This window comes from Populus alba, chromosome 12, assembly GCF_005239225.2.
Source record: "Populus alba chromosome 12, ASM523922v2, whole genome shotgun sequence".
In the NCBI taxonomy this organism is placed as follows: domain Eukaryota; kingdom Viridiplantae; phylum Streptophyta; class Magnoliopsida; order Malpighiales; family Salicaceae; genus Populus; species Populus alba.
The window spans coordinates 10,289,748-10,304,956 of NC_133295.1; the positions used below are offsets into that span (position 1 = coordinate 10,289,748).

Genomic DNA, 15,209 nt, shown 5'->3' on the forward strand with positions numbered 1-15,209 from the left:
TGAATTATTTTCTAAACTTATCTTAGAATTTATTTTATTTCATTTTAAAGAAAAGATGTCAGTCCCTAAGAATAAAAGACTCATCGATAAATTTGATGTTAATTCCTAAAAGTAGAAGATTTTGTTGATTTAGGATTTAAATGAAAAACATTAGATACTAATACTAAAATTAGGAAATTTCATTGATTTAGGATTTTGATTGATGTGGATCTCTTGATTATATTAAAGTAGATAACAACCTATAAAGTTGAAAATCAAGTTTAACATAACTCTAATCCAGAAGTAACTATATACCTAAGAATCAAAGGTATTGGGAAAAAAGAAAAACTTAAACCTAAAAATAACATATTTATCTAAGAACTCTAAGTATGTGAATGACGCCACCAAACCAGTTAATATTTGATAAGTTAGTGTATAATCTTTGTCTCTGTAAAAAAAGATTGTTTTGCCATAAACAAATAAAAGTAAAACTCATGTTTATTCTTCAACTTGTTGCCTAAATTTGTAGCTCAAAGGAACATAATATAGTCTCATCTAACTAACATTAATGGATCCATTTTGGTTTGCAAGCTAATTAGCCTAAACTAGTGGTAAACAAACATAAGTTCAATAATAAAATAAACTCCTAAAAAATATCTAATAGGCCAGAACAAACCAAAATTTAAAATAATTATTCAAAATTAGATAAATAAATAAAATAAGATAATAAAAACAAAGTTTTTATGCTAACATTCCTGGTGTCAACTAGAAAATCTTGTGTGTCTTGCAACCTTTGTCCACCTACCATAATCTTTTTTAATTGTTACATGGCTTTAAGATGGCCAACAATATCTTGAACAAATGAATTAAAATCTTGTCGATTCATTTATTTGTAGATAAAAATGGAGATAATATTGGTAAAAATATACTAAACTTAAAGATAATGTTACTAAAGCAAAATAGTGCCTATAGCTCCCAAGTGGCTCCATCATAGAAGGGTGTTTTAGTATAGCTAAAGACTCTTTATATTGCCATCAACCAACATCTCTAACCAATTTAAGCTTATCTTCAACTTTCTTTTAAATTAACCTTAAATTCAAAAACCATCCTTTTGCAAATCATTTCAATAAATTAACAAAAAATTCTTTGTAATGGTTTTAGGGATTAAAAATTGATTTAGTGAACTATAAAAAAAGCTAGAATATTCAAGCATCAAATGATTAAACTTGAAAATCAAGCTTTCAAAGCCTAGCCACCTTTGTATTGACATATTCGAGCTAATCGAGAGCTCACCTTTCAATCAATAAATATGGAGTTATAGACCTTCGAATCAAGAGTGGTTTGATCCCCATGGTAGATCTATATGTCAATGCAAAGGTGGCTAACGGGCTTTCCAATGTGTTTTTTTTTTTTTTTTTTTGTGATTTTGCCAAAAAAAATTCAAATGATTTTCAAAAATTTAGAAACAATTTAGGGATCATTTTTAAAATTATTTATGGATCCCTCACATATTTTTCGATCTTTTCATATAATATTTGGATTGTAAACTTATACTATAAGATACTAACCCAATATTTCTTCAAAATTTTAGAAAAAAAACTCCTTATTTTAAAAAATACAAAATTACGTTTTTATTTGTTGTGCATACAATCAAATTCTAAAAATTTCATGTATATTTATAAAAAAATAAAAATTATATTTTTATTGACCCAATATTTCTTCAAAATTTTAGAAAAAAACTCCTTATTAAAAAAAAAATACAAAAATTATGTTTTTTTTTATGTGCATACAGCCAAATTCTAAAAAGTTTCATGTATATTTATAAAAAAAATAAAAATTATATTTTTATCATACTTTGAAAAATAATAAAAATTAGTTAGTGAATATCATGACAAGTTTATGATTATCTATTAAGAGTTGACTAAAATTTCAAAAAACACTATTAATTTTTTAGTTTTAAAATAGTTAGGTTTGAGTTTGATAAGATATGGATTTTCTTACTAAGAAGAACAATTTCTTGAATCTTAGATATACCAATAAATAGAAACATGATTTATAAAAAATAATTAATCAATAATGCAATTTACCACAGGTTGGGTATACTAGAGGTGATGTATATTTTCCATGCACAACTAGTCTCTTTACTTAGACTTTTACATATTAGATATTGATTCTTAAAAACTCTTCAAATTATAATTTTATGATTTTATCTCAATATACTTAAAACCCTCTCGAGGCAGACCTACCATTCAGTTGGTATGCACAATACAATCACCAGCACACCTTGTTCATCTTCACCGGCATTAGAGAAACTCCATCTCTCTCAAGCAATTTTTTTCTTTCCCGTCTCCACGTTCTTAGCCTCTCTCTCCTTTTCTTCTATTAAGAGAACATCACCGATAGAGACGGATGAAGATGGTTTTGTTCAACTTTTTTTTTCCAGAAGAGAAGAAGTCAAAAGCTACCTGATTTACAAACCATGGATGAACCTCATGTGTTGACAAAGTGAACCATGAAACCAATTTGTTATAATACGATTTATATAATATATTAACTTGTTCATTATTTTATTTATATATAATAGTAAACTGACTGAATTCATTTTTAGTTTATTTAATAATTATAATAACAAATTATACTAAGGTTTCGTTTGGAAATGAGAGCCAACTTGTATTTCTAACATGATTTAATTTTTTTTTTGTGAAAAAATTTATTTTTGTTGTATATTTTGAATTATTTTGATATTTGGTTTTAAAAATAATTTTTTTAAAATGTCATTTTAATATATTTTTAAATTTTTTTTTTGACAATTATATCATAATAATACCATTATAAGGATGTATAAATAAAGGTGGAGCTATGATAACCGGGAAATGTTTATAATATGTTGAGATCCAATGCTTAAAACGTTACTTTATATCTTTGCAAAGCATAAAGGGTATATATATTACAAATGTTATAAAAAATTAATCTTTTTTAATTAGAAACGAGTGATTTGGCTTTTAATGCAACAAGTAGGAGAAACAGTTTTTTAATTATTATTACGAAAAATAAAGAAGCGAATCCAGAAGTATAGGCTACAACAAGAGTTCAATGTAATTATGTTAATAAAAAATTTGATAGGCAGTTTTTTTATCTAATTCAACTATTACATAAATAAGACTTCAAAAGTTTTTTTTTTTTTTTAAAAAAAAAAAACCACTTTCAAAAAAAGGGATAAGAAAGATATTATTTCAACTGCAAATAATTTTTATGGGATTAATATAATAAAAATAAATTTTTATTGGTAGGCGTTTAGTAGTGTCGTCAAAATGATATTTGTTTGAAATTTAAAAATATTAATAGGAGCAACAGCGTTTTCAAAAACATTCTATCTCGAGCAGGCCCAATTTTATCGCTTTTCTTTTAGGTCTGACAAGAAGAAGAAAGAAAGAAATAAGCCCAAAAGTGGTAGGGCTAATTTGCAAAAAAGCCCATGAAAATTAGTTGAAATTGATAATAAAATAAAATAAAAACCCACTGCAATCATTCTTCCGTTTCTATTTGTTGTTTTTCCTTCAAAAGAGCAGAGAGATAAGACCTTAATTAATTTATTTTTGGAAAACACTGCAATTTTATTATCTGCCTTTCGCACCGTTTCTTTCTTGTTGTCCTTTTGAGTTAATTATTAGCCCCAGTCCTTGTAGTTTAATAACATTCACTACTGCGACCATATTGTTTCATATACTTCATATCTAATCCTAATATTCTTAAATTTTGTCAGCACGGTCCTTCTACCAGCATCACATTCTTTCCTGATTTATTTTGTTTTCTTCTTTTTTATTTGAAGAAACAAAGAAAAGTAGGATCCAGATAAGGAGAATTTGATAACAAAAAACGTTTTTTTTGAAAAATAAATAAATTGAGGACAAACAAGGGGTGTTAAGTGATTTTTATACTATATGGATTGCTGTGTTATTATTGATAAATTATAGGGATCTAAGATATAAATTAGCTCCTTCGTTTATTTTTGGTATTAGAAAAAATATTAAAAAACTTCCAACAACAAAAAATAGAAAAAAAAAAAAATAGCAAGTGATAGCAAGAGAGCTTCGAAGTGAGCAAAAACTAGCTCTGGCTGACAGGCACCATCGACGTCATCATCTTTATATTAAGGCTCGTAGATTTATTTCTCTCTCTCTCTAGGCTTCTCTCTCTGTTTTTTTTTTTGGCCTTCTCTATAATTTTATTTTTTCTGGTTTCAAAATTCAGTCAACAGAGGAGGTTTGAGTATGGCGACTCAATCATCGGATCCTCCTCCTCCTTCAAGCCCTGCCGATCAAAATCCTGGTTCGATTTCCCTCTCTGTACTGATATTATATCTTTGAGCTTACAAGATTATTATTATAATTATGTGATTAGAAGCTCAATTAATTAAGTTTTTAGCTATGCTTACGGTTCAATCTCCTTTTTTTTTTTATATATATAATTGAATTTCGCTCTCTTTTTGTGGTTGTTAACAAGTTTGATGAAGTAATTAAGTAAAAAACTGTTTGGTTAGCCAATAATTATTTCTTATTTGGCAAACCAGAAAAAAAAAAGAGCTATTGGATGCGTAACTACACTTGCAATTGATTGCTATCTCCTTTGTTTATGGGATGACTAATCAAAGATGATGTCAATGGTTGGGGGGGGGGGCGTTATTTGTTTATAGAGTGTCAAATTACTTCAAGCTTAGGATATAAGCAAAAATTCTAAGCATAGAGTAATGGGTTTTTTTATCTTTGAGCTACAGGGAATGTACAGCCAACAAACGGGATTCAGCAAGATGCTGAGGTTGAGGCTATCAAGCAAAGTCCTCCGTCTGTCTTTGTGAACTCGGAACCAATGCGAGAGGAACAAGTGCAGAATGCTGTAAAGTTTCTTTCGCACCCAAAAGTTAGGGGTTCTCCAGTTATGTATAGAAGATCGTTTCTTGAGAAGAAGGGCCTCACAAAGGAAGAGATAGATGAAGCTTTTCTTCGTGTGCCGGTAAACAAATTATTCGTTTTGGCTCCCCACTTTCTTACATGCCACCCTGTTTAATCATTTTTTTTTCTCTGGCGAGAGCTAATCGATTCTCAATGTATTTGTATTTGTATTTTTATGTGTTTGTTTTCCCTGCTGATGTTTTCTGCAAATTGCAGGATCCAACTCCAAGCACACAGGCAACCAGTTTGAATCAAGGTATAAGATCTTAATATGAAAGTGAGATGTTTATTGTCTTTCATGATAAGCAGTCCTTGGGTTTGCCAAGATTTGTATATCCTTGCATCATTGATTGAATTTTGTGTTGTCCTATGAGAAAAGCAGAGGGACAGGTGAAATCAACACCAAATGCTCAGCCACTAGCTTCAGCACAAGCTCTGCAGCCTGTAGCAGCTGCTCCTACTGCTTTAATTTCTTCAGTAGGGACTTTGACTCGATCTCGGTTTCACTGGTATCATGCTGTCGCTTTTTGCCGTAGGACTATTGGCAGTTTCAGTGCTGGAACAGCTGTTTTTAGTTAAGGTTAATTATCAAAATACTTCTACACAATCACTCTGTCATGTTAGTCATTTACTGTTAATGCCTATATCATTGTTTTCCATTTCCAAAAGATGGTTTAGGGTTGCATCTATAAGTTTCCCACACCCATCTTAGTGTAAATAAATGTACCAGTTGTTGTAAGGCTCTATATGTTAATTTTCACAACATGAACTGATAGCATATTTCTTGTTCAGAATACTATTATTCCGGGGCGGGCTGAAGTCTTGGATACGTAAGGTTGTGTTGGAAGAAGAAGATGACAATGTGAAGAAAACTAATTTAAAGCCAAGTTTGGCAGAAGAAGCTGCGGCAGCTGCCAAATCAGCAGCAGCGGCAGCTGCTGATGTTGCAAGAGCGAGCCAGGAACTATTGAATTCAAAAAATGAAGGTGGGATAATGATAGAATTTCTTTCATTTCCACCGCTTTCTTAAAGAAAAACTGGTTTCTTTTAAAAGGCTTTTCTGATTAGTTATTTTCTTTGTAATGTGTTGAACCTTGCTCAACTCTTTCAGAGAGATACTTCAAGGAATTTATGAATATGTTAGATGTGCAAGTACAGGCAAATGAAGTCAATTGAGTCACTGCCATACATAGATTGGAAGGTGAGAAGATGTTTGCTTTGACATCAAACCAAACATATTTCTTTCTATGTGCTTGCATAAGTATGTTGTTGAGATGCTGTTCTGTTGTCCCTTTTCTGTTGCAGTTCCCATTCAGAATTTTTTATTTGTTATTAATGTATCTGTGAAAGAAGAACTTTCTCTGTCACTTGTGCTTTCAGAGCTTCTAGGCATATGATTGCCTTTTTTTACAGGCATTAAGGCATTGCACTGACTGTTTATATGTTTAATGCAATAGTGGTGAGACTCCCTTTGTAAATGTTCTATTTTGCAAACCATATAGATTGTGAGGAAAATTAAAAAAAGCTATCTTTTTGTTTGTTGGAAATGGAGTGTGGATTGCAGAGTGCTTGATGCTGATGATCACCCCAACTTTAAGACATTCATAGAAGATGGAGGTGCTATTTTGACACTCCTGCTCAAAAAATTTTAAGGCTAATCTAGTTGTACATGATTCATTCAGGCATTCTGAAAACCATTCCTAAAGTTGTTATCTTTCAACTAATTCAGCAGGTCACTGTCTTGGCTGATCATTTTCAATTCTTCTACCACGTGTTGCCCATATCGATGCTGGAGCAAATCCTTAATAATAGTTTAGATTTGATAAGTTATCGTAGCAAGGTAGTGTAGTATATTGTAGCAGCTTTCACATAAATCAGGGTTTTTTCCTTTACTAGTTTATTTGTGCTAGTTATAGCCCTAGATCCTTGCAGGACAAGGAATCACTGGTCTTGATCACCAAGTAAAATAACTTAACCTCCTAGGAAATATTTAAAAGTTCACATGCTAATTACATGATTCCTAATTAATTAAAAAGGATCATAATCTACACTTGTAGTTTTGTCACCTTGTAAATATTTGGAGTTTCTACTACATGCATCTCTAATTTGGCATAAAGTATTATGCAAAAGTCATGAAACCTAAATAATAGGACCAGTGGTCCATTCTATTGTTGCTTATCCAGGAAAGCTAAAGTTAAACCTAGAGAGAACAAGAGGATTTGTTTCTTGCAGAGTTTTGTTGGTGTCTAAGGATGTATGAATTGACCAGACTTTCCTATGCTTATATGACCTTTGATTAAGCAAAATGTTTTTTGGAAAATAAGAAATGATTCATATCGTTTACATTATTTTTGAACTTTTTGGTTGTTGGCCAGTTATGGACAAAATAAATGGCCGCAGTAGTTATTGCTCTTGCGCATGTTGCAGTTTCTTGTTTGTAATGAGTGGTTCAATATTGTTCAAGTTTGTTGCTCTTTCTTGTTAATACATGCATTAAAAAGTTATCTGGCTTTATTGCCCTGAGTAATCTGCTTGGTTTGTAGCCCAGATGCTTAAGGTGGTGCCTTGGTGAGCAAAAATATTACATTGAGTGTAATTGAAATTATGCAAAAAGGCTTTCAGCTTCAGTGTTTGTTGGTTGCAAAAGTCTGGGAACAATATTACATGTGCCACCAGTGAGAAGGCCTCAAGAGAAATAACTGTAACTTGTGGCCTTCCTTTTCATTCCCTGCATTTTATCTTGAAGCGTTCTGAGATTTGTGGACAACGTGTCTCAACACTATCAGAAGATCTGTTTGTTGATTTTTTTTTTTACTGCCTCATCAGGTCAAACAGATAACCGTGTGAGAAACTCTCTTGCTGATCAAGAAGATTATAGAGCCTTGGTTGCAAATCCAGAGGTGAGCATGACTTAGGTGTGGACTGGGCACTGAAAGCTTCATGATTTGGAATGAAAGTTTGCAGGATAATTGAGACAAGTTTTATGCGAAGCAATTTGAAGCTCTAAATATTTCTCTCTTTTTGCAGCAAACATATACCAATGGCAAGGCAGAGTTTGATTTGCACTCAGGTTATTTTCCAGCCATTTCATTTTCTGTTTTTGTTTTTCTGTTTCAATTTCCATCTCATCTAATTGGAGTTTATGGACAGGGGGATCTTCATCGCACCCTGCATCTGCTAAACCCTCTGCTGCACCACACCCTAAGTCATATATGGAGGTAAGAACTAGTGTAACAAATTTGTTCAATTGTATTGCAGGCTGGCATCCACTGGAATTAATCCTGCTGCAGTGGACCGGTGGTCAATAGTTGCATGATGCTGGTGTTTCTGGAGTGAAACATAGATGCAACTCTTTTTCTTTCTTTCTTTATGTTGAATTGCATCATATTTCATTAATTGGAAACAGGCATGCAACTGAGGACATAAAATACCTCTGTTTTCTTTTTTAGTTTTGATTTAAGGTTTTTACTTCTTAGAACCCTACTTAGACATTTTTGAATCCTTAGTTCCAGAGTTTTGATATTCAACTTCCTTGGTCAGACATTTGATTTGAACCACTTTATTAAACAGTTTCAAGTTAATTATTGAAAATGAGGATCGATGGAAACATTTCAGAATTGACAGGGTTCTGAAATCTGAAGCTTAGTAGAGAAGAAAGTTTCAACTTTGATACTTTCTGTAGCAATGTAAGCCAATTCCAGCTTAGTTTAAGGAAAATTTGCTAAATGTTTAAACATTGAACGGAGACAACTTCTTTCTCAAGATTTCTTAACTGTATGAGCTTGATGTTCCTTGTTCTAACTGGAATTTGAGTTTCCAACTTGAGATGTCTGAATTTTTCCTCCTTCCATGTTGTGCACCTTTCTTCATGTATGGTGATGCTTAAGAAATAACTATTACAGATTCAATTTGGCAACACTGATGGATTCAGTAGCCTTTGATAGAATTCCGCTAACCATTTGGTAATTATGTTGCACAGATCATGGAGATGGTCCGGAGAGGAGAGAGACCTGGCAATATCAGGGTAAGTCAGACCCAGTCCTTACACTGAAATTGGCTTCCTTCTCTGTGTGACATGATAATTTTGTCATCCTGGATTTATATGCAGGATATCAATGATCAACCACCCAATCCTAGTCAGCAAATTTCAAATCCTCGCATTGCGCCTAGAACTAAGGTGTGCAACTGAAGACTCAAATTATTGATCAATCAAAATTCATGCCCCCCTTTCTAATGTCTTAAATAGAGTGATTGGTTTAGGCACCAAAGTCAGGAAAATGTAAACCTAATGGGATAGGAAAACTAAACTATAGGAAAAGGTACCAAATAGGAAACAGAACTAGATTCCTAACAGATCATTTTAACTGCTAAATAGAAAATAAAAAAGTTTTATTAAAAAATATCAAATAGGAGACATAACTAGATTCCTTACAAATCATTTTAACTGCAAAATAGAAAATAACAAAGTTTTATTTAAAAAAAATTGTTTTATAATATACAGAACAAAATTTCCTATTTAGTCATGTATTAGTTCCCGAAGGAGTGTTTTCTCATTCCGCATCACATTTCCTTCTTTTTCATGGATTGATACGCAAATGGGGGGTTTTCTATTTAGTTGGCCATGTAGATGCAGAGCATCGACCTGTCTAGATGCGGACGGAGCATTCTTACTTTCACTCTTCTAATTTAAAACTCATGCATTATAGTAATTAATTTACTCCTGAATATCATTATTGAAAAAAAGAAACTCATGAATGTTATGCATATTTGACAAGATGTTTCTTGGCTCTCCCTCACATTCCTTCTTCTCCAAATAGAATCATAGGCTAATGTGGAATATATAATTTTTCTTATTCAGTTGGTCATATTAGGTATGAAAATCTGAAAATGCAACCAGTCTTCAGAGAGTCACCAGCCCCTCCCCCTCCATCAACCTTTCCACTATTCTGATTTAAAACTCCTGGATTGCTTCGAGTAGTGTAATTAATTTTTCCTGAGTGTCTTTTATATTTGACAAGAGCATTGCTAAAATTAGGGGAAGAAAAAGGCCTTACAAATTGGTGTGGCGTCTACTTAATCCAACACTCAGTTTTACTGATTGCATGATGTCTTATACTATCAGATGATTCAGAAGTAGCTCTGAGTTGACTGATACAGGCTTTTAAGTTCACTCTTAAAAACAGAATCCATTATTGTGGTTTGAGATACATAGCTTGGAAAAATGTCTTCAGATGTTTTAGACTGCTGCAGAATATGATTGAATAACAAGAATCTTCTTAAGAATTTTTGAATTATCATTAAAACAAACTTCTCCTTCTCCTGTCTGAGCAGCCATGGGAGGTTGGTCAAGTCCAAAATAACTCAAGCCAGGTGCTTCAGTCTCAAGTGAGCGGAGAAGATTTGAATTCCAAGGTACGAGACAATGGTATCTATCAGTTTGATGGTGAGAGCACTGCACCCTGGTTGCAGCGGAAAAATGCTGGAATTGCAGAGATAGATAATGAAGATGAAGTAAAGGCTGGACCTTATGGTGGACAAAACAACCAGCAACCAGTTAGGCGCACATGGGTCCCTCCCCGGCCACCTCCTGTTGTGATGGCTGAAGCAGCTGAAGCCATCAGACGACCAAAACAATCAATTCAGAAAGAACAATTGGAAGATGATCGATCTGTGTCTCATCCAACAGACACAGCTGATGAGTTACAAAGGATAACAAAAATATCAGAATCAGGGGGTGCTGTGGAGATTAATGGTGGGGGGTCAGTGCTGAACTCAAGTGAGATACAGGAGGAGCCAGAACAAGTCCATGAAGGGAACTAAAGCAGGGTTTGATTTGCACGATCTGCTTGATCCAAATCACAGTTTGATGCTTGAAACAACTGCCCAAGAATATGTTAGATCAGCCTGGTACAATCTTTTTTATTCCAAATAATGGAGAGAATAAAGTTATGCCTTACAAATAATGGATAATATTTTTGTATATTGTTGTGTGCGTGGTGTTTTGCCCTTCTCATTAAGCTCACCGTGCATATCTGGGTTTTGCTTTTTTGGTCCAATGTCAAAGCCTGCTATACCAAGTTGTGAAGAATAATTTTGGTTTTCCTTTGCTCTCTGTTATACAGGAGGCCACCCTCTCTGAACCCTCCACCTGCCACCTGTTGAGACCAGCAGAAGCTGAAATTTAGCTAGCAAAAGTTTTATAGCATGAGAGCGTGTTTGGCTATTGTTCTGTAGCTTTTATTGTCTAGTTTTGAAGCAAAGCAATTACGATATCAGAAAAGTATATGATATGGACTCTAAAAAATTTTTGTTTAATTTTTAGGGGTCGAAGGTGATTTTTATTCTTTCTTTTGAAGAGCCAGAGATATATTAGTTTTCATCTCAAGTGATGTGTTTTCAATGAAAAATTGTTTATTTTTTTAATGAAAAAATAAAAATAACTTTATATAATTTAATATTGCATAAAAAACTCAAGTTATCATTTTATTTTATTTAAACATTTTGAAAAATAATCATTACTACATCTACAAATATCTCATGCGTCTGAATTTTCATACAGAACCCCTGAGTTTATATTAATAATTCATATCATATACATTTATATTAATCTGATGGGGGAGTTGGATCTTGAGAAGGAAAAGAAATTGAAGTTGGAGATGATATTGGAAAATACCAATCATGAAGAGCAGCTGGACGCAACACAAGAGTCATTTGTGCAAGGCTACATGACTCCACGTATATAGAGGTGATCATTTTCGGTTCGAATTGGCCGGTTTCGATTCGATTCAGTTTTTTTTTGAATATGGCTCAGTTTTTTCAATTTTGGTTTGGTTTTTTTGTTCGATTCAGTTCAGTTTTTTAAAAATTTTAATTAATTTTTTTTTATGGTTTAGTTTTTTTAATTATTTTTTCTTGATTTTCTTGATATTTTTGCTCACCTCTAGTATAATTTTGTTCTGCCGCTAGAATTATTTGCTTGCCATCTGTGTGGATCCAAAATGTCAGTCTTTAGGCTCAACTCATAGCATCCAGTGGGTTTGCTACTCTTTCAAGCCGGGACTCAAGGAACTGGAGATTTGGGAACTTTTGGAACATAGACTCCAGCTTACTCGCCAACGTAGGAAAGAGAGAGTGGTGGGGAATGGCCTCTGCTCGTTAAAGATGTTATAAGAATATATTAAAAAATAATATAAATTATTTCTTAAAATTTTATACAGTTTAAGATTTTAAATTATATTATATTATATTAAAGTTTTAATAATCAGTTATAAATTTATATATATTTTTTATTTATTAAAATTAACTAATTTTACCATCGAAAAGTTTATAAATCCCATAAAAAATTATTGTTTTATTAGTACTAAATCTTTTATCATCAACTTCTTGAATTTTAAAGAAAAGGATATTGAAGTGAACATGTAATTATACTCTATCTATATACTTAAAAACTTTTATTTTTAGCCTATTGAATTTTAAAACTATATCAATAATGATACCTTTTTTAATTTTTGTGAATGAAATCATGAAACTTGAACATTTGTAAGTGGCGTTCTTTTTCTTTTCTTTTTTTCGATATGATTAATGTTTTGATAAAATAACTTTAAAAATGTTATTAATTGTGGCATAAAATGGAAAGAGTGTAAATAAATTATTTTTTTAGAAGGAAAAAAAATATAATCTGCAGATGCTATAGTGGAAAGTTATTGTTAATAAATAATATCAACATAATTACTTGTTTCTCTGAGAACGAATTATTCCTGAAAATATAAAATTGATAAGTAGTTTCAAAGACTTTAATGAGAGAGGGAGAGAGCATTAAAAGCAAAAAAACAATTCTTTCTTCCTACTTTGGATTTAGAAAGGGCAGCTGCCATGTTAGCGAATCGAGTCTTTCAATAGTGTTTCTTCAACCTTTTTAGCCCGAAACCGAACAGGTACGACAATAAATAAATATATCGGCCGGCTTTAGGACCCTGCAAGATGCTGAAACGAAAGAGACTAATCGATAACCTTGATGGGTATTAGAGGTGAATAAAAAAATTGAAAAATTGATTAAACTAAGAAAACTGAAAAAAAAAATAAAAAAATTGAACGGTGAAAAAATAATTGATCAAACCGATTAAATTTTAAAAAAACCAATCGATTCGGTTCGGTTTTGGTTTTATAAGCTCGAAACCGAAAAAACTGAACCGAACCCAAATCGAAAAAAAAATAAAACAAAAACCAAGCCAAACCGAGAAAAAAACCAAGCTAAAACCGAGTCAAAACAAAAAAACCGAGCCAAACCTGTTTTTGTCTTAAAAAACTGAACCGAAACCGATCAGTTTGAACCAGTTTCGGTTTGGTTTTGGTTTTTTTTTTTAAATTCAATTTGATTATTTTTTTGTATATAAAAATTGAACTGAACCAAAAATGATCACCACTAATGATATGCTGGTCGTAGAATATATAAATTTGTTTTTATATTTTTATATTGATCCTCAAAGTTTAGAAGATCTTAATTTTGGGTCTTCAATCTATTATTTTGTCATCTGCATTATATAAATTGTTTGTCACTGGCTTATGTCGATGCAAATGGACACTTTCTTCAGTACTAAACAATGGATGATAAGGTTGTCATTGCTACAAATTGAAAATGCTAAAGATATTGACAAATCTTAAATGTGAGGTATCAATGCGAAACATTTGACAAACTAAAGGGAGGAAAATATAATTCGCCCTTTGAATATTCCAACACCAAGCATTTAAAACATTTCAGCTCCCAATTTTGACAAATGATAGAACTTAATAAAGACAAAGAAAAATTATTTCCATATGCTTGATGTATAACAAGAAAAAAAAAAATAAAAGGTGTTTTCTAATGAAATAGCTTGACAAATGAGTTTTTTTAAACTATATATATTTTTTAACCCTACACACACTGAATAGCACCAGAACTAGTTTCTTGGTATGGTTTCTGCCGTAGTTAGATTAATTTTTAAAACAAATATAAAAAAAATTAGTAAGAGTATGAAGAGTTTTCTTTGACAATGTCATCAAGTTGAATCACTATTAAAACTCTTGTTCTATCTTTTTTATTAACTCAAATTTATAATAAAATGGCATAAAAGCTGACCCTATTTAAATTAATTGATTTTATAAATCTTAAAATAACTTAAATGATTAATAAAAATATGACTTAATTTTTAAAATTGTTTTAAGATAATAATTGTTTTTAAAAAATATTGAGATAATGATAAATTAGATCAACCCCACTCCACCTACAATCTGTGTTATGGATTCTATTAGGTTTAATAATTTTTTTTATTTAATTATATAATAAAAATAGTTGCTTGCAACAAAATTATTCTTCAAGTTTACCCTTGTCCCCAGCTTTATTTATTTTTAATCTTGCTTCCTTAAAACTTAATTGTTTGAAATTGCTGAAACTTGCTTTGTTTCACAAAATCAAAGCATCAATTGAGCATCAAAAATCTTCCTCGATATTGCACGATTTTCGTATCAAGCAGACAATAATACATACCGAGTCAAATCATAAATTAAAACAATCTGAATGATCAAATTGGGAAATAAATAAATTGAGGGGTAAAAAAGGACTTAACCTTCCTTTTCCATTGCATTTTATTCCTTGTATTTGGCAAGAAAAGGGGTTGAATATCTCCTAATTGTTCAAATTCAGTCTCATAACTTTAATTGTTTTAAATTATTAAATCTTCATTTAATTTTAGCAAATTAAACATCAACCGAGCAATATTTTTTTTTATTAACACCACACAGTCAAAGCAATCTACCAAATCTAATCCCAAATAAACACAACACTAAAGGCAAATAAAGAAAAAAAAAAACGAGAGATAAAATCAACAAAACCAAGGGATAAAAAAAGAAAAGAAATATTTTCGCCACATGACATACTTTCTTTTACAATTTCACACAAGAACCCAAAAACCACAGGAGAGGACAGATCTTGGGGTCCTATTAAGAGTGTGTTTGGTATTGTGGTAGCTGTTGTGGTTGTGGTTTAAAAAAAGTTGTTTTATAAAAAGTACTTTTAGTTGAGGTTGGTTTGAAAAAAATAGGTGTTTGGTTAAAACTGTGGTTGGAATTGAAGTTGAAGAAAAAGCAGTTTAATGTGTTTGGTTAAAAGTGCTTTTAAAATTGAGGTTATAAAATAATTTTAAAATATATATTAATATTAATGGTTTTAAATTTAAATATTATAGAATTAATTACTCCTATTACATCATGAAATAAAAAATACTTTATAAAAAATATTTTTTATTA

At 31.5% G+C, this 15,209-nt stretch overlaps 1 protein-coding gene across 1 annotated transcript; it reads left to right on the forward strand.

Annotated features, from left to right (window-relative positions):
• The first annotated feature begins 4,146 nt into the window (after positions 1 to 4,146).
• Positions 4,147 to 10,908, forward strand: LOC118044856 (peroxisomal membrane protein PEX14). Its single transcript, XM_073412932.1, has 13 exons — positions 4,147 to 4,308; positions 4,754 to 4,989; positions 5,145 to 5,184; positions 5,311 to 5,502; positions 5,705 to 5,914; positions 6,234 to 6,298; positions 6,431 to 6,545; positions 7,755 to 7,828; positions 7,956 to 7,998; positions 8,079 to 8,146; positions 8,908 to 8,952; positions 9,037 to 9,105; positions 10,260 to 10,908. Exons 1-13 carry the CDS (start codon positions 4,251 to 4,253, stop codon positions 10,746 to 10,748), a joined length of 1,704 nt encoding a protein of 567 aa, XP_073269033.1. The 5' UTR covers positions 4,147 to 4,250; the 3' UTR covers positions 10,749 to 10,908.
• The last annotated feature ends 4,301 nt before the right edge of the window (positions 10,909 to 15,209 follow it).